The following is a 23,581-nucleotide window of genomic DNA, read 5'->3' as shown; positions in this document are numbered from 1 at the left end:
TCTTGTACATATTGTATATAACCCATCTTTCTGCATAGATTATTCTTATGTTTCACAGAATTTCGAACATCTTGCACAGTTTTACACTGATGAACGCAGTTTCTAGGTCAAGAATTCGTATGAACATGATTTCGTTTTCTCAATTCTTTCTTGCACTGCTAATTGCGATTCCACAACTGGCCTTGTGTTAGCTGGTCCCTTTCCGAAAGCCTGACTGATCGTCATCATTTGTTAATAAAGGTTGATGTGGTATTGTCAGAAGTTATTTCGAAGTCATGTGGGCTGTATTCTGAGACACCACAATAAATATACATGATAATCCTTAATAAATTAAAGTCGAGAAATATCCACTGCATGTCGTTAGGGACGTTGGTCAGGACACTGTAGTGTATACTCCTTTCAGAATTTGTAGATGATAAGATACTATCACAATATTATTTTGCGTAAATCAGCAGTTATGTTAATGTGTAAAAATTTTTGCAATATTTGCAATAGTCTAGCAAGGACAACATAAATTTTAACGAATCCCAAGTTAAGCAAATCAAATGATTTTATTAATATGTAGCCTAATAGGACATGAAAATCTGTCTCTGACTCAATTTCATCATTTTCGACAACCCTCTAAGCACTTTTGCTGAAACTTGTATTATTGCATTAAAGTTTGCATCAGTTTCAGTTAACGCCAAGTTGGAAAATGTGCTAGTAGAAACATCGACTGTGAGCCAGCAGTTGGTTTTGTACGTTTCAAATCCATCTGGAAAGTAGTCAGAAAGGTATCATCTTCAGTGATATGATCTTTGGTCACTTAAAGGTCGTTCGTTTCAATGTTTACAATTTGGTTTGTTTACGTGTTGAGGGCTTGTTTTACTGATAGTTTCTGAAACATAAAATAGCGACGTATTGTAATTAGTACATCACAACCATGAATCCCCTGACGTAAGTGTAATTGAAGATATTGTGTTTTTCTTCAACTTTTTAGTGTTGCTGAATTAAGCACTTACATCATTTTATACAATATAGCGGTCTGAATAAACGTCAGAGAAGTGTAAATCAACATTACGTTAAATATTTTTTTAAAGTCAGCTAGTTTTTCATAATTTGCAACTTGTCTTGCCACTCATGAAGTTTTATGAAAGTAAATATCTTGTTTGTTGTATCTTGTTGAGTTTTCTTATGGGGGCTTCAGTGTGTTACTTTCTTTCGTGACGTTGCATCATATACCCCATTAACGAGGTATGCCCTTAATTTATAGACCATTTTTTATATCTTCTTTCGTCTGATCGTCCGATTGTTTCATTCGGTGTAGCCAGCTAAGAAACACACATTTGTAAACACTGCTGAAAAATGTACCATAAAAGTAGAATTAATTTTACTTAGATGGCAAATAGTTAATCAGTCTTTGTTCAGTATTCATTGAACTGACTTTTTATGTTAATTTCATGGTGAGTCGATATTAACAAGTCGAGTAATTGATGTGTTTGCTTGTTCTTCATCTCTACTTCATAATACTGTGTGTAATGTGGGCGTATAGTGTTTGATAAACCGTTGACACCAAGACAGAAACAGGTGACACTGTCCAGAAAAAGACCATTCTCTCGCGTATCTCCATAACAGATGACTTGAGTCATCTGTGATGAAACAATAATATAAATGCTGTTTCCATATTATTAAGAGTGTTCTATAGTACATGAGACAAGTTGAGAGAACACTCATAGTTTGAGAATCATACTGATTAAAATGATGTAATCAGTAAGTCCCCCTGAGCTGCTCCTTATACCACCAAGCTGGGGTGGGGAAGGGGTGTTGGCAGCCCACTCAAACCAAAACTAAGAAGGAGCCAATTTTTATGGGAAGGAAAGCAAAGCGTATGGGAAAGGTGTGAGGGACATCAGGAAGTCCTAGATCACAAAAGTAAGCACACTGTCATAATCGCTTCAGAGTTGATGGAAGGAAGAGCTTTAATGAGAACAAAAAAATGGCTCTGAGCACTATGGGGCTTAACTTCTTTGGTCATCAGTCAATGAGAACAAAACATGGATATAAATATAGAATAGAAAATGGCAGGTGGAAGAAATATTGCACATAAAACGGTGGAAAAACCATGGTGGAATAATATCATAATATTATCCAAATAACCTGTTATTGTTTTCAGTCCTGAGACTGGTTTGATGCAGCTCTCCATGCTACTCTATCCTGTGCAAGCTTCTTCATCTCCCAGTACCTACTGCAACCTACATCCTTCTGAATCTGCTTGGCGTATTCATCTCTTGGTCTCCCTCTATGATTTTTACCCTCCACGCTGCCCTCCAATACTAAATTGGTGACCTCTTGATGCCTCAGGACATGCTAGCCCTTCTATGTTATTTTTGCCAGCACAGTCTCACATGGGTTTAAATGATGAATCACAAGTAGGTTATGCCGTATTTATCTTTAGAATCACGAGGAGGTTACCTGTGAAATTATTGCCTTACTTGGACCCCTCTACCCAGCCCCCTTCCCATAAAGCTTTCAAACATGTATGCTGGTTAATGTCTAAAGTAGTCTCATGTGTCCGTGTCATTAATTTTGATTGTTTTGCCAGTGGTGATGTAGGAGTAAATAGTGGTTGGACACAAGGGATAGTTTTCCAGTGTTGGTTGCAAGACGGATTGTGCCATTTGTGGCCAAACATTGTCTTGTTGAAAAATGGCACTATGATACTGTCCCATGAGAGTAACACACCACATGAGGGCACAGGATCTCAGAGTGTTGTCAAGAGTTCCCTCAGTCAGTACCTTTAACTTTTGAAGTTTAAAACAGAAGGCAATGATTGGTAATGTGGGGAGAATATCCGGGAGCGTTTTATCATTTTATTGGTAAACCTGGGAACATTTTTTCCCCTCTCAGGATGATGTACTTTCAAGGTTTGGGCGGTACTGTGTATTGAGGTTTACACTGCCTGACAAAAAATAGATCCAGCCAGTACTTAAAATTCAAGGCTTGAGTGGTACTGTGTATTGATATTTACACTGCCTGGGGGAGGGGGGGGGGATGCAGCCAGCAGGAAAGGAGGAAACAAAATGAAACTTTGTTGTTTGATAGAGTGTGTTATGTTATTTCAGTGATTACAAAATTGAATCAGATTTACAAAGAACCTGGCAGTATGAGCTCACTAACCACTATAATTTTCACCCATTCTGGTGTGGGTCAGTGCACTGATTCAGTTGCAGAAGGTGTCAGAAAACCATTGTATCCTCTCCTGAGACATGCTGGCCCCCAACTATTGTAACTGATCCTTGACGTCTGGGACAGAGTTGACAGATCTGAGGATCATGCTAGCCACGCTAGTACCACAACATCATGCAGACAGTTCATAGTGACTTGAGCCATTTTTGGACAAGCATTGTCTTGTTGAAAAATGTCACCTTGATACTGTCACTTGAGAGTAACATACCACACAAGGACAGGGGATGTCATTGATGTACCATTGTGTTGTCAAGAATTCCCTCAGTTATTAGCAGTCACAAACCGAAGTTATAAGCAACGGCTACCCTCACTGTGATGCCACAAGCAACTCCAGAAGAATGGGACCTCTCCCCAAGTCTCCACCATACTCACCAAGCAATGGTCATCTGGGGTAATGCGGAACTTGGTTCATTACTGAACACAGTATGACACCATTCTAAATCAATTCATGCTTCCCAGACGTTGCACCACTCCAAATGCAGCATTTGTATTACGGTGTTAAAGGCATCCTGTGTCTGGGAGGTAATTTCCTAGTGCGGCTGCTGCTTGTTGCTGACTACCAGTAGTGTTGGATGACAGAATGTTGCAATGAGTCCATTAGGCTACTTTTTCTCTGATGGCAGACACGGATGTGAAGCAGGTTGCAATATGCTTGGTGCACAACACAGTGATCCTTCCTTGTGGTGGTCAGAAGTGGTCAACTATCAACTTGACAGTAAGTATGCCTGCCCTCACTTTCCCACCTAGTTCATCATTGGGCCACTGTCACATCCAGTGAAATCTGGATATTGCGTTAAATGACCAGCTGGCCAGATGGAGTCCCAAAATGAGGTCCCTTTAATATTGTCAGGTGCTGATAACACTGTCTCAAAAGAGTATGCGACATCTCTGCATTGTTTACATGCATCACTCAACATCTGATTCTGTTGTCATCCCTTATATACCATACCAGGCCTGGTAACAATGCTAATGAACTCTGGTGACCATTCTACCTTGTTACAGGGAATTGCAGTTCTAATGAGTAATGCCTGTGGTGCATTGACGTGCAACATTGTCTTCTGGGTGCTTAACTTTTTTTATCAGACCGTGCATTTGTGAACATGGACAGTGTTGTAGTACTACATCAACATGTAGTCAGCAAACTACAGTGCACTGAATGAAGAGGATATGTTTTACAAGATCAGTGATTTTCTGTTGTATTCCTTTCCTCTGTAGAGCAAGAGGAATTATATATGGATTGCTGTGTTTCCTAATCTCTCTTTATTTTAATGATACCAGTGGGCAATATATAGTGGATGCAGTGGAATTGTTGCACAGCCTTCCTCAAATACTGATTCTCTAAATTTAATCAAGAGGATTTTGTGAGAACCTCACCTTTTGTTTGGGAATTCTGTTTTATGCTCAGTGGGAACATTAGCCATCTTATTACACTTCCTTGGTTCCTTGGGCATATGCAAATGTTGCTTTGACTGCTGATGAACATTCAGTTCCCAGTGTAGCGTACTGGGTTATGTTAGTCAAATGCTCTTCGAACCAGTCACATATTTTTGAAGATACTCGGTGCAGTCGTATATTGCTTATTACTTAACAATGTAGGACAATGTCAAATACCACTTGGAAATTTAGGTAGACGACACTACAGATTGTTTAAGCAAAGTTTCATTCCTTCCCGAAAATACACTGTTTGTGCTTAGAAAATCCTCCATGGTTCTGCAGCAGATGGATGTTGGGGATATTGGTCTATGCATTAATTCTTTTACCTATTTTCTTATCAGAACGTGTGACCATTACTTTTTTTCCTGTCACCTTGGCATTCACTGCACACTTGATAAACATGACCTAATACCAAGGTTAATTCTACAGCATCTTCAGTGGGAGTTCTATCAAGCCAGATTGCTTGTTCACTTTGAATAATTATAATTACAATCATGTAATCATACAATGACAGCTCTTTCCAGTTATTTATGTGCAATACATTACATATTTTTATGTTGAGGACCAACCAGCAATATGTGAGCCAAGTGCCAAAACTCCTGTAGTCTCACTGCATTTCGTTACAATTTTTATCATTGCAACTTCTCGGTGTACAACAGATTACATCTTCATTTACATCAGTATTCTGCAATTCACATCCAAGTGCTTGGCAGAAGGTTCCCAGAACCACTGTCAGACTATTGTTTTGGCCAGTCCACTCTCAAATAGCATGTGGAAAGGATTAACATGATGGATTGGCTACCTTCTTGGATTTCAGGTGCAGCAGACCACAGCATGTGGTGTCCTTCCCCCCAACTGGCCCACTCTTCTGTAAAATTTAGAAAAAATGGAGGTCATGCCTTGGAAAGGAACCATAAGTAATAAAGTTAGTTGAGGGAAAATTCAGGAGATGAACTAAAACTAACAGGTGTCCTAATACTAGCCAAGTCATCAATGTAAAAGCTTAACTAAATGGATGACTCCTTTTAGTCACCTTTCACAACAGACAAGGAATCACTACAGCTCTATTCTAGCCCCTCGACACCACAAGAGGACCGCACACCAATACTGTACTAAGAGGACTGACAAGCCTAGCATAGATTTAGTAGAGTTGTTGCATCTTTTAAGTGTTTGGTTCACCTGCTCCAAAAGATTTTCTGTGTGGTTGTTCCAATAAGTTGTACTTAATAGTAATACATTGGTATGTAATTGAATCGATAATCTTTACATTTGTAGTAGTTATGATTTATCCAAAATTTAATGGATTCTTTTTCATACTCATGCAGAGGACATCAAACATTTTATTCTTGAGAGTTAGCTTCCACTTTTTGCACCATACACGTATCTAGTCTAAATTATTTCGTAATTCATATTGACCTTTTGATGAATTTATTAGATTGTAAATGACAGCATCATCAGCAAACAATCTAAGACTGCTGTTCATAATGTTCCCCAAGTCATGTCTATGAATTACGAACAGCAGGAGGCCTGTAACACTCCCTTGGAGAATGCCAGATAACTTATCACTTTTGTTTCACTAGATGACTTCCCAACAGTCACTACAAACTGTGGTCTTTCTGACAGAAAACCACAAATCCAGTTGCACAACTGAGATGACTCTCCATAGACACGCAGTGACTAAAATCCGCTTTTCAGGAATGGTGTCAAAAGCCTTCTGGAAATCTAGAAATATGGAATCAACTCAAGAGCCCTTGTCAGTAGTATTCATTACTTCATGGTAATAAGGGACCAGTTGTATTTCACAAGAATGATATTTTCTTAATCTGTGCTCACTTTGCACGAATTCATTGTTTGCTTCTTACTGCAAATTGATGTCCATGTTGTGGACTTCTTTTTGCTTTCATGTGTGTTGGTATGACCTGTGCAACTATCCCATCCTTAGGCATGGATCTTTGGTGAAGCAAGTGTTGTGTATGATTGTTAAATTCAGAGCTATTACATTAGCATGCTTCAAAAGGAACCTAACTGGTATACTGTCTGGCCCGAAAGACTTTCCTTTATTAAGTGACTTAAGTTACTTCGCAACACCATCCAAGTTACTTGATTTGATTTCTTAACATTTACTGCATCATCTTTGGTCAAGGAATTTTAAAAAAGTGGGTTTAGTAACTCTGCTTTAGTGGTGCTGTTATCGGTAACATTAGCATTGCTGTCACATAATGAAGGTATTGATTGTGTGTTGCAACTGGTTTACTTTACATATGACCAGAATCTTTTTGGATTTTATGCCAGATTTTGAATCAGAGTTTCACTGTGGAAACTATTAAATGCATCTCACATTGAGTTCCAAGCTAAACTTTGAGGTTCTGTAGAACATCAGCAGTGTTGGAGATTTGTGTTCTTTAGATGGGCATTCTGTTAGTAAAAGGGTGAATGGTCTTTTAGACCATGATGCAAAAATTTTAACACTAAAAGTCTTTTGTACTCAAGCAAATGTCACATACGATTAAAAACTATGTAGGAAAGTTAATCCAACAGCAATAGAAAGTTTTTAAACCTCGTCAAGCAACAAGAATGGCAGGATGTTTATAGTGCCAATAACATAAATGACAAATACAACACTTTCCTTAATACATTTCTTGTGCTCTCTGAGAGTTGCTTTCCATTGGAATGTTCTAAATGGGATACTAGCAGTAAAAGACAGGCTGACTAGTGGGATAACGATATCATGTAGAACAAAGTGGGAATTACATCAAAATGTTAGAAGTAGTCACAATCAAGCTACAGTGGTCCATTACAAACAGTACGGTAAGGTGCTTAAAAATGTTATTAGAAAGGCATAGAGTATGTGGTTTACAAATAGAGTAGCTAATTCACAGGATAAAATTAAAACCAGATGGTCAGTTGTGATGTAAGTGTCTGGTCAGCAGCACAATGTCGACACTATAAAGTCAGTTTGTAGTAAAAATATTTCTTTTACTGATAAATCAGATATATGTACAGTATTAACAGGGTCTCATATAACTCTCTTGGCAAATGCCTTTCTGAGATTGATGTCTGAAATACTCCTCTGTGATACAGACAAGGTGGAGATCGATTCAATAATTAAATCACTGAAGACTAAGAACTCTCATGTATATGATGGAGTGCCTAGCAGAATATTGAAGTACTGTGCAGCACATGTTAGCCCTGTATTTAGCAATATTTGTAATTTTTACTTTAGGAATGGTCGGTCAGTTTCCCTAACAGGTAAAATACTCAGTAGTAAAGCCGCTTTATAAAAAGGGAGAAAGGGATAATGTAGACAATTTTAGAGCTATTTCTATGCCATCAGTATTTACTAAAGTTATTGAAAAGGCTGTGTATGTAAGGATAATTGATCATTTAATATCACACGATCTGCTATAAAATGTACAGTTCAGCTTTAGAAGTCATTTAACAGTGGGAAATGCTATATTCTCTTTTCTCTGTGAGGTACTGGATGGGTTAAGCAAAAGGTTTCAAACACTAGGCATATTTTTTAATTTAACTTAGGCATTTGATTGTGTTGATCACAGAATATTGCTCCAGAAGTTGGACCATTACGGAATATGGGGAGTAGCTCACAGTTGGTTCATCTCTTACTTTAGCAACAGACAACAAAAGGTCATTATTCACAATATTGAGAATGGCTGTGGGGTCTTAGTGGGGTACGGTCAAATGGGGGGGGGGGGGGGTGCCCCAGGGATCAGTGTTGCGGCCACTCTGGTTCCTTACTTATAATTTATATAAATGATATGCTCTCTAGTATTATGGATAACTCTAAAATATTTCTGTTTGCTGATGACACTAGCTTGGTAGTAAAGGATGATGTGTGCACCATTGGCTCGGTTTCACCCCACAGTAAGACTCAGTTTTTACAGTTTCTAACACACAATTCAACAAAACCTGACATTTTAATTTCACAGAATGGGCATATGATTAGTGAAACTGAATAGTTCAAATTTCTTGGTGTTCAGATAGATAGTAAACTGTTGTGGAAAGTCCACGTTCAGGATCTTGTTCAAAAACTTATTGCTGCTATTTTTACTATTCGAAGGGTATCTGAAGCGAGTGATCATTCAATATGAAAATTAGTCTTCACATATGTCGTATGGTATTATATTTTGGGGTAACTCTTCCCATTCTAAAAAGATAGTTTTGGCTCAGAAACGGGCGGTTTGGGCAATAAGTGATGTAAGTTCACGAAACTTTTGTCGTCCCCTGTTCACTAGTCTGGGTATTTTGACATTGGGCTCTCGAAATATATATTCCTTACTGCCATTTCTTGTTAACAGTATTAGCTTATTCCCAAGAATGAGCAGCTTTCACTCAGCTAATACTCGGCAGGAATCAAACCTGCATTTGGATCAGACTTCCCTAACTCTTATGCAGAAAGGTGTGCAGTATGCTGCTGCATCCATTTTCAATAAGCTACTACAAGAATTCAAAAATCTTAGCAGTAATTCACACGCTTTCAAATCAAAACTGAAGAGTTTCCTCATGGGTCACTCCTTCAGTTCTGTTGAAGAGTTCCTTGAAAAATTAAGCTGATTCTTGTTGTATTGTTGATTTCATTTACTTATGGTGTGAATTTTTTTTGGGTTCATAAACATTTTATTTTTATATTTTATTACTTTTTGTTGTAATTTCATGTACTGACATGTTCCATGACCTTGGGGATTTGCTTCTCAGTTTGGTCCTACTGTACTTGACCTGTAAATAAATAAAATAAATTTATTAAATCTGATACACTTTTTCACTGCTTCTGCAACAATGTTCTGACCTGTTTTGTGTACTGTGGACGATCTGTTTCATCTCCTATTAATTTACTTGGAAAGAATCTCTCAGATGCCATAAATATAATTTCTCTGAATCTAAGGCATGTTTGGTCTGCACTTACATAGTCAGTTTGAAAGGAACTGAGACAGTCTCTTAGGAAGGTGTCAAGTGAATTTTCACCTGCTTTTGTAAAAAGAGATATTTTGTTTTTATTTTAAGTGGATTTGGATGCTACAATATCCAGTCTCGCTATAACGACCCTATGTTGCCAATCCATTAATCTATCATGCCATTCTGTATTTGCTCTGGATTGTTTGATGCCAGGAGGTCTAGTATGTTATTGCAATCATTTACACTTTGTATGGGCTCCTATAATTTTCAGAGAAAGCATTTAGTACAATTTCAGATGATGTTTTATGCCTACATCAACTGTAAAAATGTATTTTTGCCAACTTATTGACAGTAGATTGAAGTCGCTTACAACTATAAGTGTGTGAGTTGGGCACCTATTTGAAATGAGACCCAGATTTTTAAATTTTCCTTGAGCCCTTAAGCAACGATATCATCTCACTCAGGGGGTCGGTAATAGGAACAAGATTATTATTATTCTGGTTGTTGAGTATAACGTATATCCATACTAACCTATCACAACTATCTACCTCAAATTCAGTACAAGATAAAACTGCTTTTAACAGCAACAAACATGCCATCACCAACTCAATTAATCAATCCTTTCTTAACACCATTAGGTCCTTGATAAGAACTTTGTATGCAATGATTTCTGCTGCAGTGCTTTCTATGAGCATTTTGAGCTTGGATTATTTCCCAAGAAAGGTAGGACAATTTGCAGCTATAACACCAGTGTTTTGTAGGTTTACCCTCATCCTGTGTTTGACGAACACCCTTTGAGGTTGACCATGTGTTTCTACACTTTCACTTCCCTTTAATCTAAAGAGGTGCCCCGTCCACTCTACTCAGTACCCACTACCCATGTAGCCACTTCTGTGTGTAGTGGGTCCTTGATATGTTAAGCGAATCCTGACACCCCTCCACCCTGAGGTGCAAGTCAAGGAACCTGTAGCCTGATGGAGTTTCTGATGTTATCAGTGTACATTTACATACATTGTGGCCAGTAACATTCCCTTGGAGTATGCCTGAAGCTTCTTTTACATCTGAAAATTTCTCTCACTTAAGAAGGAGATACTCTGTTCTGCTTGCTAGGTAGGTACTCTTCAGTCCAATAAAAGAGATGGTCTAATATTCTGTACTTTCATGTTTTGTTCATTAAGTGACATGTGGAACTGGTTCAACCACCTTCCGAAAGCCTGGGAATATGGCATCAATGTATCCCTCCACTGACCTATGGTAGACTGCCTCTAGGAGAGGAGCAAGTTTTACCATATGCACTAAATAGAATCGTATAGGTATCCAATCATGTCCAGCTGCATTTCTGTGTTCAGTGATTTTAGTTGGTGTCTATCCTGTGACCACTTATTTCAGTATCTGTCATTTTGGCATTCATGCAAAGGAAAGGAGAAACTGCAGTGCAGTATTCTTCAGTAAAACAGGTTTGGAACAAGAAATTTCGTATTTCGGCCTTCTCCCTTTCATCCTCTGCTACAACGCTGTTATCATCACTGAGTATCTGGAAAGATGACTGTGATCCATTTCCTGATTTAATGTAATACCAAAACTGCTTAGAATTTTCTGCCATATCATTAGGCAGAATCCTACTTAAACTTTGATGAATACTTCCTGTGTTCTTTTCCTTTCACTAATTTTGGTTTTATTCAGTTTTTGTTTGTCCGTGCAGCTTTGCTGCCCGCGGTGGTCTCGCAGTTCTAGGCGCGCAGTCCGGAACCGTGCGACTGCTACGTCGCAGGTTCGAATCCTGCCTCGGACATGGATGTGTGTGATGTCCTTAGGTTAGTTAGGTTTAAGTAGTTCTAAGTTCTAGGGGACTGATGATACAATCCTTTTTTATTAATCCAAGATACAAGATTTGTTAAAAATTTAGTAGCCTCGTCAGTATCATCTTCACATTGAAACAATAAAATTTTATTTAGCCAAAAAAGGGAATCTTGTAGAGTATAATAATATTCCCACACATTTGTTGAATGAGAATAAAAAATATTATCTTCAGAACCAGAACACAATAAATTTTCTATACCATGTAAATCCAATTCATTTATTGTTTTCTTATATAATTCTAAGCCCATATCGAAAAATCGTTTGAATTTAGGGTCAATCAAATTAATAAAATAAGGATGAGCAGATGGTATTACATTGACTATATTTTCTGGAGGAATACAATTGTAACTTAATAAAAGGGATAGTACCTTTTTCGCTGTTTTTTCAGCATTGCACCCTTTCCCTGTAACGATTGGCTGGCGCTTGCTATGAGGCCATTTACATGCTGCATCACTGGCGAGTTCGCTTCCACATTGAGTAACATTTCCAGTGTCTTGCCCCTCCAATACTGTGAGGGATTGCTCGATGAAACTGCTCCATTGTATAATTTCAAGCTCACCAGGCAATCGCTTATCGGTTCCTCTAAGCCAAACTTGTCCCCTACTTGCCCGTTTTTGCAAGTAGAGATATAAAAGAACATTGAGCCAGTCGATGTCTGACATGGCTGCGATTGCTCTACTGCGTCTTGTTGTTTTCTTAATTCGACTGGCAATAAATCCGTCAGTTCGAAATTTACAGCGGCATCGTCTTGATGAGTAGATACAGTCGTGTATGAGGTGGATGTGGTCCCCATCATGTTTCCACATGATAATTTGGCCAGGGTAGGTTTGTGCAATGATATTAATTCGTCTACAGAATTCATCAACGTCGTTCTCTCCTCTGATGACAATAACGTCAGTGAAATACCATCTTTCAGAGATCTCAGATATTCGGAGAAGCTCTGTAAACCAAAGGACGAGACTAGCGAAGAACTTTCGAATTGAGTCAAATAGTTCAAAATGGTAAAGATGTATTTGCCTAAGAGTCCATCTCCCTGTGCCAGCTTGCAATTCAATCTCGTCATTAAGTATATCATCGCCTTCAAGGACGGTGTTCCTATTTCCGCTTCCAATAGAGTGAATATGGTCTGCACTGCTTCCAAGAGATGTTCCATTATAATTCTGCAAACAAAAGATCAGCCAAATCAGGATCATCGTCTTCTGAATCTGACACCTCACTTAACGCGCCACCACAACGTACACTTCTGAATAACGGACAGTTTGCACAAAACATGCACCAATGGCTATATTGCTTGAGATGAGGCGGACAAGTTACACCATATGAAAAATATGGTGCCTTGCAGAACATATTAATTGTCATGGCATTTAGAAGTGGTTGTAGTAGCGGGTTTTTCCATGAGCCAGATAGTTTACATAAGCAATTTTCACAAATAGTATATTCGAATTGTTTATAACTGACGACATAAAAAAATATTTTAATTTTAAATCTACTCTGCCAGAATGTAGTGGTATCAAAAAAAGACATTGTAATCAAGCCGAGTTTTTCCCAAGGAAGTGGAATACCCGCTCTAATTTTGGAACAAGTCTCAATCGCGTCATTAACTATTTCATTAATCATTGGTACATTTTCACTTTTCTCAAATATGTAGCATTCTGGCAGTCTATATGAATTTAACATAAAATTAAATTTTGAATACCGAAACTGCAATAAAATGTCTTCTCGTACAGTTTGAGGTAGCTCCAATTCATAAACATCCAATGCATTTTGGAGTCTACCACAAACTGCAATCCGTGCAAGTTTATACAAACTGTCCATTATAAAAAAATGTACTTACTGTTTTTGGCAGCTCGTCAAAGACAATAGACGTTGTCACGGTGGATTCAGATGACATACTGTGAAGACGACAATTTCATGCCCCTTATATACTGGAGTGGTTGCTAAGCAATGTCAGTTATCAATAATAACATGTCTGTCACTCAAAAAAGACAAGTTTACACGCGTCAACCTTTTGCTGGCGTGGGTGCTTGCCCAGATAATTGTCCTAAAAGGACAAATTATCTCAGCGGGACATGGACAGCCGCCATCACGACCTTGGGACCCGGGGGGCCCCCTTTTTTTTATCAATTGCTGACCCTCGAATCATGAAACGACGCGTCATGTTTCGATTCATGAGGGTCAGCAATTGATAAAAAAAAGGGGGCCCCCCGGGTCCCATAATGCTCAGAGCCATTTTTGTGCCGCTTTGGCTATGTTTAAGGCTGTGTGAAATAAGCTCTGCTTTTGAAACAACTTTCTAGCACAGTTGTTAAACATAGCAGGTCTTTCTGAACTTTGTCCATTTGTGCTCAACATTTTCTGTCTTGATGATGAATGTTTGATGTCAATTGCTCAAGTAACCTGAAATGTGTTTCTTGCCATAATTACTAAGCAAATATTATTATATCAGTAAAAATAATCAATAGTCCTCACGGGTTTTCTGCCAGATCATATTCCACAATATTTCCGCGGAGCAACTGTCCGACATCTTCAGGTGGTTCAACCTTGCTGGTGGCTAGGAAATATTGTGGAATTTGCCCAACGTGATCTGACGACAAGTCTGTGAAGACTACGAGGGGCGTTTGAAAAGTCCGTGCAACAATTAAAACTACTTATGTGTTTGGGGTAAACCTGTTTTATTTTTCCACATAGTCTCCTTTTAGATTTATACATTTCGTCCAACGCTGTTCTAATTTGTTGATCCCTTCCGAATAATAGGAATTGTCCAAGTCTGCAAAATAGCTATTAGTTGCTGCAATTACCTCCTCGTTTGAATAAAATCTTTGTCCCACCAGTCATTTCTTCAAATTGGGAACAAATAGTAGTCCAAGAGAGCCAAGTCTGGAGAATAGGGGGGATGTGAAACGAGTTGGAATCCTATTGCCATTAATTTTGTGACCACAACTGCTGAGGTGTGTGATGGTGCATTGTCGTGATGGAAAATGACTTTTTTGTGGTCCAGTCACCAGCGTTTTTCCTGCAGCTCGGTTTTCATACGCTCCAATAACGATGAATAATATGCACCTGTAATAGTTTTACCCTTTTCCAGATAGTCGATGAGGATTATCCCTTGCGAATCCCAAAAGACAGTCGTCATAACCTTTCTGGCCGAAGGAATGGTCTTTGCCTTTTTTGGTGCAGATTCTCCCTTGGTAACTCATTGTTTAGATTGTTCTTTGGTCTCAGGAGTATAGTAATGTATCCATGTTTCATCCACAGTGACGAAACGACGCTTAAAGTCATGTGGATTCTTCCTGAACAACTGCAAACCATCCTTGCAAAATTTCACACGATTCTGTTTTTGGTCAAGCGTGAGCAATTGCGGAAACCATCTTGCGGATAGCTTTCTCATGTCCTAATGTTTATGAAAAATATTATGTACCCATTCATTCGAGATGCCCACAGCACTAGCAATCTCACACACCTTAACTCTTCTGTCACCCATCACCATATCGTGGGTTTTATCAATGATTTCTGGAGTCGTAACCTCCACAGGGCATCCAGAACGTTCAGCATCACTTGTGACCATATGGCCACTCCAAAAATTTTGAAACCATTTATAAACTGTTCTAATCGAAGGTGCAGAGTCACTGTAATGTTTATCAAGCTTCTCTTTAGTCTCCTGAGGCATTTTTCCTTTCATAAAGTAATGTTTAATCACCACACAAAATTCTTTTTCATCCATTTTTTGACAGTCACTCGACTTCCTTGACCCACACGAATGCCAAACACAAAGAAATAAACCAATATGGCTGAAACTTGGTATGTGTTTTTTCCAAAGATGCTACTAACTAAACATGACCTCGATACGCGCCAGTGGTGCCATCTGTCGGACTGTGCACGGACTTTTCAAATGCCCCTCCTATTTACAACACATCTACCGGGAGAGCTTGAAGAGTCACAAAAATAATCAAATTTTCAAAATATAGTGTAACTGGAAAAAAAAAAAAATTGCTCACCAAGCAGTGGCAGGGTATTTAAATTTGCAAGCTCTTGGAGCCAGTGGCTCCTCTTTCTGGCAGAAGAGCTGAAGGGGAAGGAATAGGGGTGAAGGAAAATGATTGGTGAGATATAGGTAAAGAGGAGACTTCAGGAAAATCACCCTGAACCCCAGGTCAGGGAAAACTTACCAGGCAGGATGAGAAGGAAAAGACTTATTATTGTGGACTGCCTTGATCCACACGAATGCCAAACACAAAGAAATAAACCGATATGGCTGAAACTTGGTATATGTTTTTTCCAAAGATGCTACTAACTAAACATGACCTCGATACGCGCCAGTGGTGCCATCTGTCGGACTTTGCACGGACTTTTCAAATGCCCCTCCTATTTACAACACATCTACCGGGAGAGCTTGAAGAGTCACAAAAATAATCAAATTTTCAAAATATAGTGTAACTGGAAAAAAAAAATTGCTCACCAAGCAGTGGCAGGGTATTTAAATTTGCAAGCTCTTGGAGCCAGTGGCTCCTCTTTCTGGCAGAAGAGCTGAAGGGGAAGGAATAGGGGTGAAGGAAAATGATTGGTGAGATATAGGTAAAGAGGAGACTTCAGGAAAATCACCCTGAACCCCAGGTCAGGGAAAACTTACCAGGCAGGATGAGAAGGAAAAGACTTATTATTGTGGACTGCATCAGACAAGATTTGAAAACCTGAGAGCTTAAAGCTGAAAGATAGTGTAATACACAAGGTAGAGATTACCAAAAAAACATTGTGCACAAGTTAATAAGAACAGAAACCTAGGTGCATTGTATGTGTAAGTGGGGAGCAGGGAAAAATAAGCAGGTTGGACAATGAAAGATGTAGTAAACTAAAATCAGTTGAAGAAAAGAATAGTTACTGTGAAGAAATGCCAAGACTGGAGAATTTAACATAAATTAAGGCCAGGTTGGTGGCAAGAACTGAGGACATATTGTAACGCCTGTGGAGTTCTGAGAAACTGGTGTTTTTGGGAAGAATCCATATGGCATATGTGGTGAAACAGGCATCAAGGTCATGACTGTCTTGTTGTAGAGCATGCTCTGCAACAGGTTATAGTGTATTGGGGGTGTACACCCTCTGCTTATGCCCATTCATCTTAATTGATAACTTGGTGGTAGTCATGCTGATGTAAAAGTAAAAGGCCGAACAATGTTTACATAACAGCTGATATACAATTCGTTATTTAATAGATGGCTCTCCTTGTAATAGTATGTGGTTTGCCAGTTACCGGGCATGTATAGTTGAGGGTAGGAGGGTGCATAGGGCAAGTATTACAGTGGGGATGGTCACAGGGGTAGAAGCCATTGGGTAGGGAAATGGGTGCAGAAGGAACATTTAGTCTAACAAGGATATTGCGAAGATTGGGAGGACGACAAAAAGGTGTGATGGGCAGAATGTCTGACAGAATGGACCTCATTTCAGGGCATGGTTTTAGGAAGTCAGAGCCTAATCAAGACCAGAATAATACTGAGTGACAAGAGGTGTACTCCTAAGTTGTTTTTTGGAGGGATCAGCAGTACCAGGGTTGGAGCATTTGTTTGTATTCCTGTTGACACCCATAGTCAGTGATATCTGGATTACTGGAAAAATATGGGAACTGGCTGCACAGCTAGCTTCCTTACACTTTAGCAACAGGTACGAGCTGCTGCTCAGAGATGGTAACACATCTGATCCAGCATGGGATATCTTGTTGGTTGGACTAATGGCCGATTTTCCTGCCAAGTACGGACAATGCAAAGAGAAAGTGGTTATGTTGATCATTGGAAGCATCAACATTAGCAGGGCAATAGAATCGCCTCAGGAAGAGGCGTGAGGAAGAAGACAGCTGTGCATTCAGTCTGCCTGGGAGAAGAGCTTGTCTCAGACAGAGAGAAGGCTTTGCCAGCATCTGTTGAATGCAGTGTGGGCAACCAGCTGCTAATAGTAGTTCATGTCCCCACAAATGGCACTTCCGCTCAGTCCCTTTAAAGTTTAGACTGTTAGCTACCATGGTAAAGACTACTAGCCTTGCAAACAGGCTGGATGCATAGTTTACTATTTGTAGCTTTTTACCCAGAATTGATCAAGCTCCTCAGGTTTAGAGCTGAATGGAAGGTCTAAACCAGAGGCTGAGATGGTTCTGAGTTAATCTTGGATGAGAATTTTTCATCCTCTTCTATCAGATGGAGAACTGTGGGGCTCCATCAGTAAATGATGCATGCATTACATAAATTTAGTGACTATTCGAATACCAGACTACATATGGTGTGCACATCGCTTTTGTTTTCAGGTAATCCTCCATATAGTCAAACATGAATTATGTGCTGTATCATCTATGGAAAGATCACAGAAAAAAATGTTAAAAAAGAATTTAAGAACACCTCTGGCCACAACTTTTGTCTTTTATTAAGTACGTGATGCATTTTGGACCAGTTGTAATTTGTCTTAATAAATGCCTATTCCTGCCATGAAAAGGTTTAATGTTAGGTTAAGAATTTGAAGGCTTTTTTTTTTAATTCATACTTGCAGTGTATTGAATATGGATAAAATTAAATTAAAATTATACTGAACTCTGATTGGAATACGTATTGCAAAGGTAGGATAGACATCAGATGGTGGCATATTTACTGTCATAATGAACATGACAGAATCTTGTGAGATTATAACAAAATCCAAATGTGAAATAATTTGGGTGAAAGTAAACATCAGAGGTGGGTTAAACATGGTAATTGGATGCCCTTAGACACTACCTGCCTGAGTGGCCAAAGTGGGAGATCTCTTCAAAGAAAACTTGGAACATATGGATGTAAGTTTCTTTATAATGCAGTGTAATATGTTGGAGATATCAATTTGTCAGCTATAGGATGGGAGAGTCATACAATTAAAACAGGTGCCATAGACTGGTATTCATATGAGGTTGTTGCGAATGCCTCATCTGAAAATTACTTCAGCAGAGAATTGGTCAGTTGACTTATGAGGGCAAAGTCTTAGACGTCATAGCAATTAAGAGCATTGAAATTCTTGAATCGCTTAACTTAGGCAATGATGATAGTGATCATAAGACTGTGATAGCATTGATAACAATGGATATTATAAGGAATGTTACGGAGGAATGGGAAATGTTTTTCCTTAGCAAGAGTGGCTGGGTACAAACTGTGGGGTATCTTGAGTATCCACCATCAAATATTTATCTCTAAGAACAAAAGTACTGTACAAATAGGCGAAGCTCAAAAGCATTGTGCAGTATGCCTGAGACTGAGCAAAGTTGTGAGGAATGGGAGAGACACATTGTGGTCGGTAGTCATGTTAGAAAGTTGCTAGGAAAGCAGAGAGATCTTTATCACAGTTTTAAGTAAAGTCTAATTGACAAACAGAAGATGAACAAAGCCAAAATGAGCATGCAGAGAGCAGTTGTGAGAAGCATTCAGTGAATCTGAAAGTAATATTTTGCCATCTGACCTGACCAAACTTCCTAAGAAGTTTTGGTCATAAATAAAATCAGTGATCAGGTTATCGATGCAGGAGTGCCATGTGTCATCTTTCTTCTGTGTGAGAAAATAGAAAACCAAGGAGTTTTGTACAACTGAATAACATCTTGCATGTTCTCCACTTCCTTTTGAATTATCTGTTGTTCAGCGGAGACATCCTATATGGTCACTTACTGATCAGAGGATGGCCTTCAGTGTTGAAACAGTTTGACATTGGGTTGTCTAGTCTGCCTCCTCTCCTGTCTGGAGTTGGATACACTTGAAAATTGATACAGAATACTCAACGTGAAGGGTGAAATACTGAATTCAGTCTTCCAGATTTGTTTCACTGGAGGATTGTAATACTGTTCCTCCTTTCTATCATTACAAAAGTGTCAAAATGGCAGATATGGAGATAAGTTATTGTGGAATAAAAAACCATCTAAAATTCCTTAACAGCAGGAAGACACCAGAACCAGATGAGATGCTCGTGTGATTCTACAAAGATTATTTGAAAGAATTGGCTCAACTTTCAGTGACAGTTTGTCACAGGTCACAGAAGCAATGAAGGATACTCAGAAACTGGAAAAAAAGGTCATTTCATTTTCAAGAAGGATCATCAGACAGATCTGTATAATTATAGATTTATGTAGCAGATGCCAGCCTGTTGTAGAATTAAGGAACATGTTTTATGCTCATGTGTGGATTGTGCAAACTGAAACACTGCAGAAAGTCAGATTGCGCTGTAGATAGAATTCAACATGCCATTCTTAACTGGAAGATGTAGAGATAATTTTGGCAGTGTCCCAAAGCGGTATTAAATTTTTGTTACCATTGACAATATATATTAATGATCTATTGGATAATACTGGAAACTCACTGAGGCTATTCGCAGATGATGATGATGATGATGCTGTCTGTAGAAAGATTCCATCTAGACAATGCTGTAGCAGAATAATTCATTGGGCCTGTGGAGGGATTTCTCTGTCCAAAAAAATCCACTTGTAAATGCCACATGTACTCTTCTAAGTTAGTAACCACTTCCTGTGCGTAGTACATGCCTGAAGTGGAGAAATGTTACAATTCTCTGCTTGATAGCAGAGGCTGAGAAATCTCTGAGCGTTCGGATCAAGACTTCCAATTGGGTCCAAACTAGAGGGCCGTGATCAAGTTTTGAGAATGATGCTGCACAAGGCTAGTTGTCTTCATCAATTCAGAAGCCTCCTGTAGGAAACAAGGATAACCTCTTAACGCAACTTCCCGCTCTGGCTTAGATGTAGTTTTAGCAGTGGACAATACCTCTAACCTCTTTTAATATGTATGGGGACAACCGTGTAGCTAGTATCCACTTTCAACTTGTGCCCAGAGATTCACACTCCAGCTACTGTTCATCAACCGTACTTACAAAAATGTGAAGTGGCCAGGTCGAGTGTATCAGAAACCACTCTAACATAAGGGATCCCAACCACAGTAACGGCCGTGGTGCCACAGTGCCATCGCAGCCCAGGACAAACAGCTTGAAGCCTTTTGACCGTGGTCTGTGTAGCTACCAACCAGTGACCAGTTTGTGCTATATCCATAAACAACAGGCACGATCTCCGCCCTTCTTTAAACTATGTTTGTATTTTCAAAAAGGAATATAACATTAACCCAAGCAACCAGTAAATGTAATGTAAGTTCTGGTGGTATTATGCTTCTGGCCATCACTACACTAGAAAGTCAGGTTCACGATACGCAAATTGTCAAAAAATATGCAACCAGTTAGAAAAAAGGTAATAAATACCACTAAACACTGATACTGATGATTTCTTCGCATAAGTATATGAGAAAAAGCCTAAACTATACACTGTGTACAAAATGGAATTGCGGTTGCTCTTGCCTGGGCAGCTAGAGTTCTGATTTTGCACTCAAAAACTTGCCTATGGAGAAATTTTTGTTTCTTTAATGTAACATTCAGTAACCTACATGTTTGTCTGGTGCCGAATGGCGGGTACATCAAGGAACCCTGTCTTTGGTGGCTGACTTCGAGTTTGCTAAACTCTCGTGCAACTATCCATTGCTTACTAAATTTCAGTTCAAGGTTTCCATACCTTTGCAGTTATCATCATATTGAATCAATAAATTTTTCTGGTTCTAATGAATAACATTTTAGTATATTTGGTGTTACATGAGGGGCACTCAAAACGTTTCTGTTCTTCGAAGGCCGTACAGTGCAGAATTGCTATGCCCATCACACAGAATTGCCATGAGCATTGAGGCTATCGTCCCACCAACGCACCAGGTTGAAAATACCCATTTGGTTAAACACCATGTTCCGCTACATGAAGAATGCACATCCTCCTCTGACAGGAATCTTCAACCCTTCAAGACCTTTTTTGAGGGACTGAAGGCATGATAATTGCATGGGGAGAGATTAGTACTGTATGGTGGTGCTCGAGTCTCTCCCACTCGGGTTGGCGTGACGTTTGCTGGGCTCTCAGATTGAACGACATCCTGTGTTGAATCGCAAACAGCACGGAACTTGGTGCACCATTCCAAAATGTGGTTTTGGGCAAACAAGCTGCCCCATACAGTCTTCATTCTGATGGATATCTACCATTGTTTGTCCTTTCGCAGCCGACAAAATAATAACAGCACATTTGTCTGTCCGGCCGTATTGGTAATAATGTCACCATAGTTCAGGTTTCTGCATTTACCACGTGCATGTCAGACAGACACGAATACCGTACCAATCCCTTGCTTGTGTGTCAGTGCTTATATAGTCCCATGAGAGTCAAAATACACTGCATTTATGGTGCATCAATGCCCTCAAAGGGAAACTTTTCTATCATCACTTATATTAGGTGAGGATTTGTTTGCAAATTATTCTTCAGAACTGAAGCCAAATGATTGCTTTTTGTGATGTGTGTATTGTTTGTAAAGTTGAATATCTATTTTCAATATATTTTGTTTTTAGTGTGTGTAAAGTTGGTACTATTAAATTACATCTGCTTCTTTCTAGGAATGTTAAGAATATAAAGAAGTTGAGTGAGTTAGAATTGAAGCGAGGTAACTTGAAATCGTCATGGCATGATCAATACAAAGACAGTGCATGGATTTTTGTTGGTGGTCTGCCTTATGACTTGACAGAAGGAGATGTAATATGTGTATTTTCACAGTAAGTGTTTCAGAGTAAGTTAATTTTTGTTGTATTGTCTCGAATTTTGACATGAATTACAGTTAACAAACCATTTGTATTTTCTATAGATCATACACATTGTGATACTGTCAATTAAAAATTCCAGTGTCTGATTGATTTTCAGTAGCCAGTATTTCAGCTTTTTTATAAGATTATAGTGCAGTTGGACTCTTGTGCATTAAGTTTTGAATGCTGTACTAAAGTTGCAAATAGGGGCAGTGTCAGCCTGAATGCTTTTCCTCTATTGCATGTAGGTTGCCAGTGTTGTATCTTTTCTCATAGTCAATAAGAAGTGAGAAAATAGGTGATATAATTTTAGTGATGAAACTGAAAGTTTATAAGTTTGCTTCTTGCTTTTTGTCATTTATTGCAACATATAGTGGTTACTTCGAGTCATGAGAGCTTAGTTTAAACTTCCCCTTTCATTGCAACCATATTCACATTTATACATTATCTACCACATATTGTGTCTGTTGTCTGTTGTTTCCTCAAATATTTTGCATGTCCAAAGACTCTGGCCATATTTGGACATGAAAATCCCATTACCAATCTGACCATACTTAAAAGTTCTGCAATAGCCACCGCCATCCCTCATGTTCTCATCATACTTCACTTTACTGTGAAAATCGTGTAAATTACTATTTGCCAAACTTTTTTATCATTAAGCTTCTTAATTATGAACCAGCAGAGGTCAAAAGATTTCAAGTCATTATTTCATGTGTTTAGCCACTGCCATCCCTACAACTCCAAAAACAGTCATATGTTTAGCAATATAGAGAATATTGCGTTGTTTTGTTGGTTTGTTTGTTTTTGAATAAGTGATGAGCAATTCCAGACCCATTGCTATCTCATATGTCACTCCATTGAACAATGAATTACTGGTCACTTTTACTTCCATCCAAGGTTAGTATGAAGTAAAAGCATGTGTGTATCACAAACATTGCATGAGAAAGTTACAGATGTTCCTATCAAACCATTCCTCACATTTGCATTTACATCTACACAATCATTCTGCAATTCATAGTTAATGTGTATGGTAGAAGAGTTACCAAACCGTTTTCAGACTATTTATCAAAAGTTCCACTCTTGAGTAGCATGTGGGAAAAATGAGCATGTAAATCTTTTTGTGTGAGCTCTGATTTCTCTTATTTTATTGCAATAGTCATTTCTCCCCACATGGTGAGAATCAACAAAATACGAGGTGTGGCTAGAAAAAAACCGGACTAGTACTGGTGAAACAATAAAACGAATGCAATAAGGCTGAAAGTCGCGTGGCCTGTCACGTGACTCTCGCTCCGCCTACTGCTCGAGTTTCATCTGCCTCCTGCACTCAGTCTGCCCGTGGCGTCTGTTTTAAGTAGTTGACGCTTTGTCTGTGCGTCGGAAAATGTTGAGTGTACAGAAAGAACAACATGTTAACATCAAATTTTGTTTCAAACTAGGAAAATCTGCAAGTGAAACGTTTGTAATGTTACAACAAGTGTACGGCGATGATTGTTTATCGCGAACA

General features: G+C 38.9%; 1 protein-coding gene across 2 annotated transcripts in view; it reads left to right on the top strand.

The window, feature by feature from the left end:
- Positions 1–806: 806 nt before the first annotated feature.
- LOC124551683 (RNA-binding motif protein, X-linked 2-like) overlaps positions 807–23,581 on the top strand; it is a 35,430-nt gene continuing 12,655 nt past the window's right edge. Inside the window, exons 1-2 of one of the 2 annotated variants that reach the window (XM_047126459.1) lie at positions 807–936; positions 21,895–22,050. In XM_047126459.1, coding sequence (XP_046982415.1) covers positions 923–936; positions 21,895–22,050 — 170 coding nt within the window. In that variant the 5' untranslated portion in view covers positions 807–922. Of the gene's footprint in view, positions 937–21,894; positions 22,065–23,581 lie in introns of those variants that run through there. The other variant, XM_047126460.1, reaches the window with a different exon arrangement.

Source organism: Schistocerca americana, chromosome 1 (genome assembly GCF_021461395.2).
Source record: "Schistocerca americana isolate TAMUIC-IGC-003095 chromosome 1, iqSchAmer2.1, whole genome shotgun sequence".
Classification (NCBI taxonomy): Eukaryota; Metazoa; Arthropoda; class Insecta; order Orthoptera; family Acrididae; genus Schistocerca; species Schistocerca americana.
This window is presented reverse-complemented; position numbering and strand designations above follow the sequence as displayed.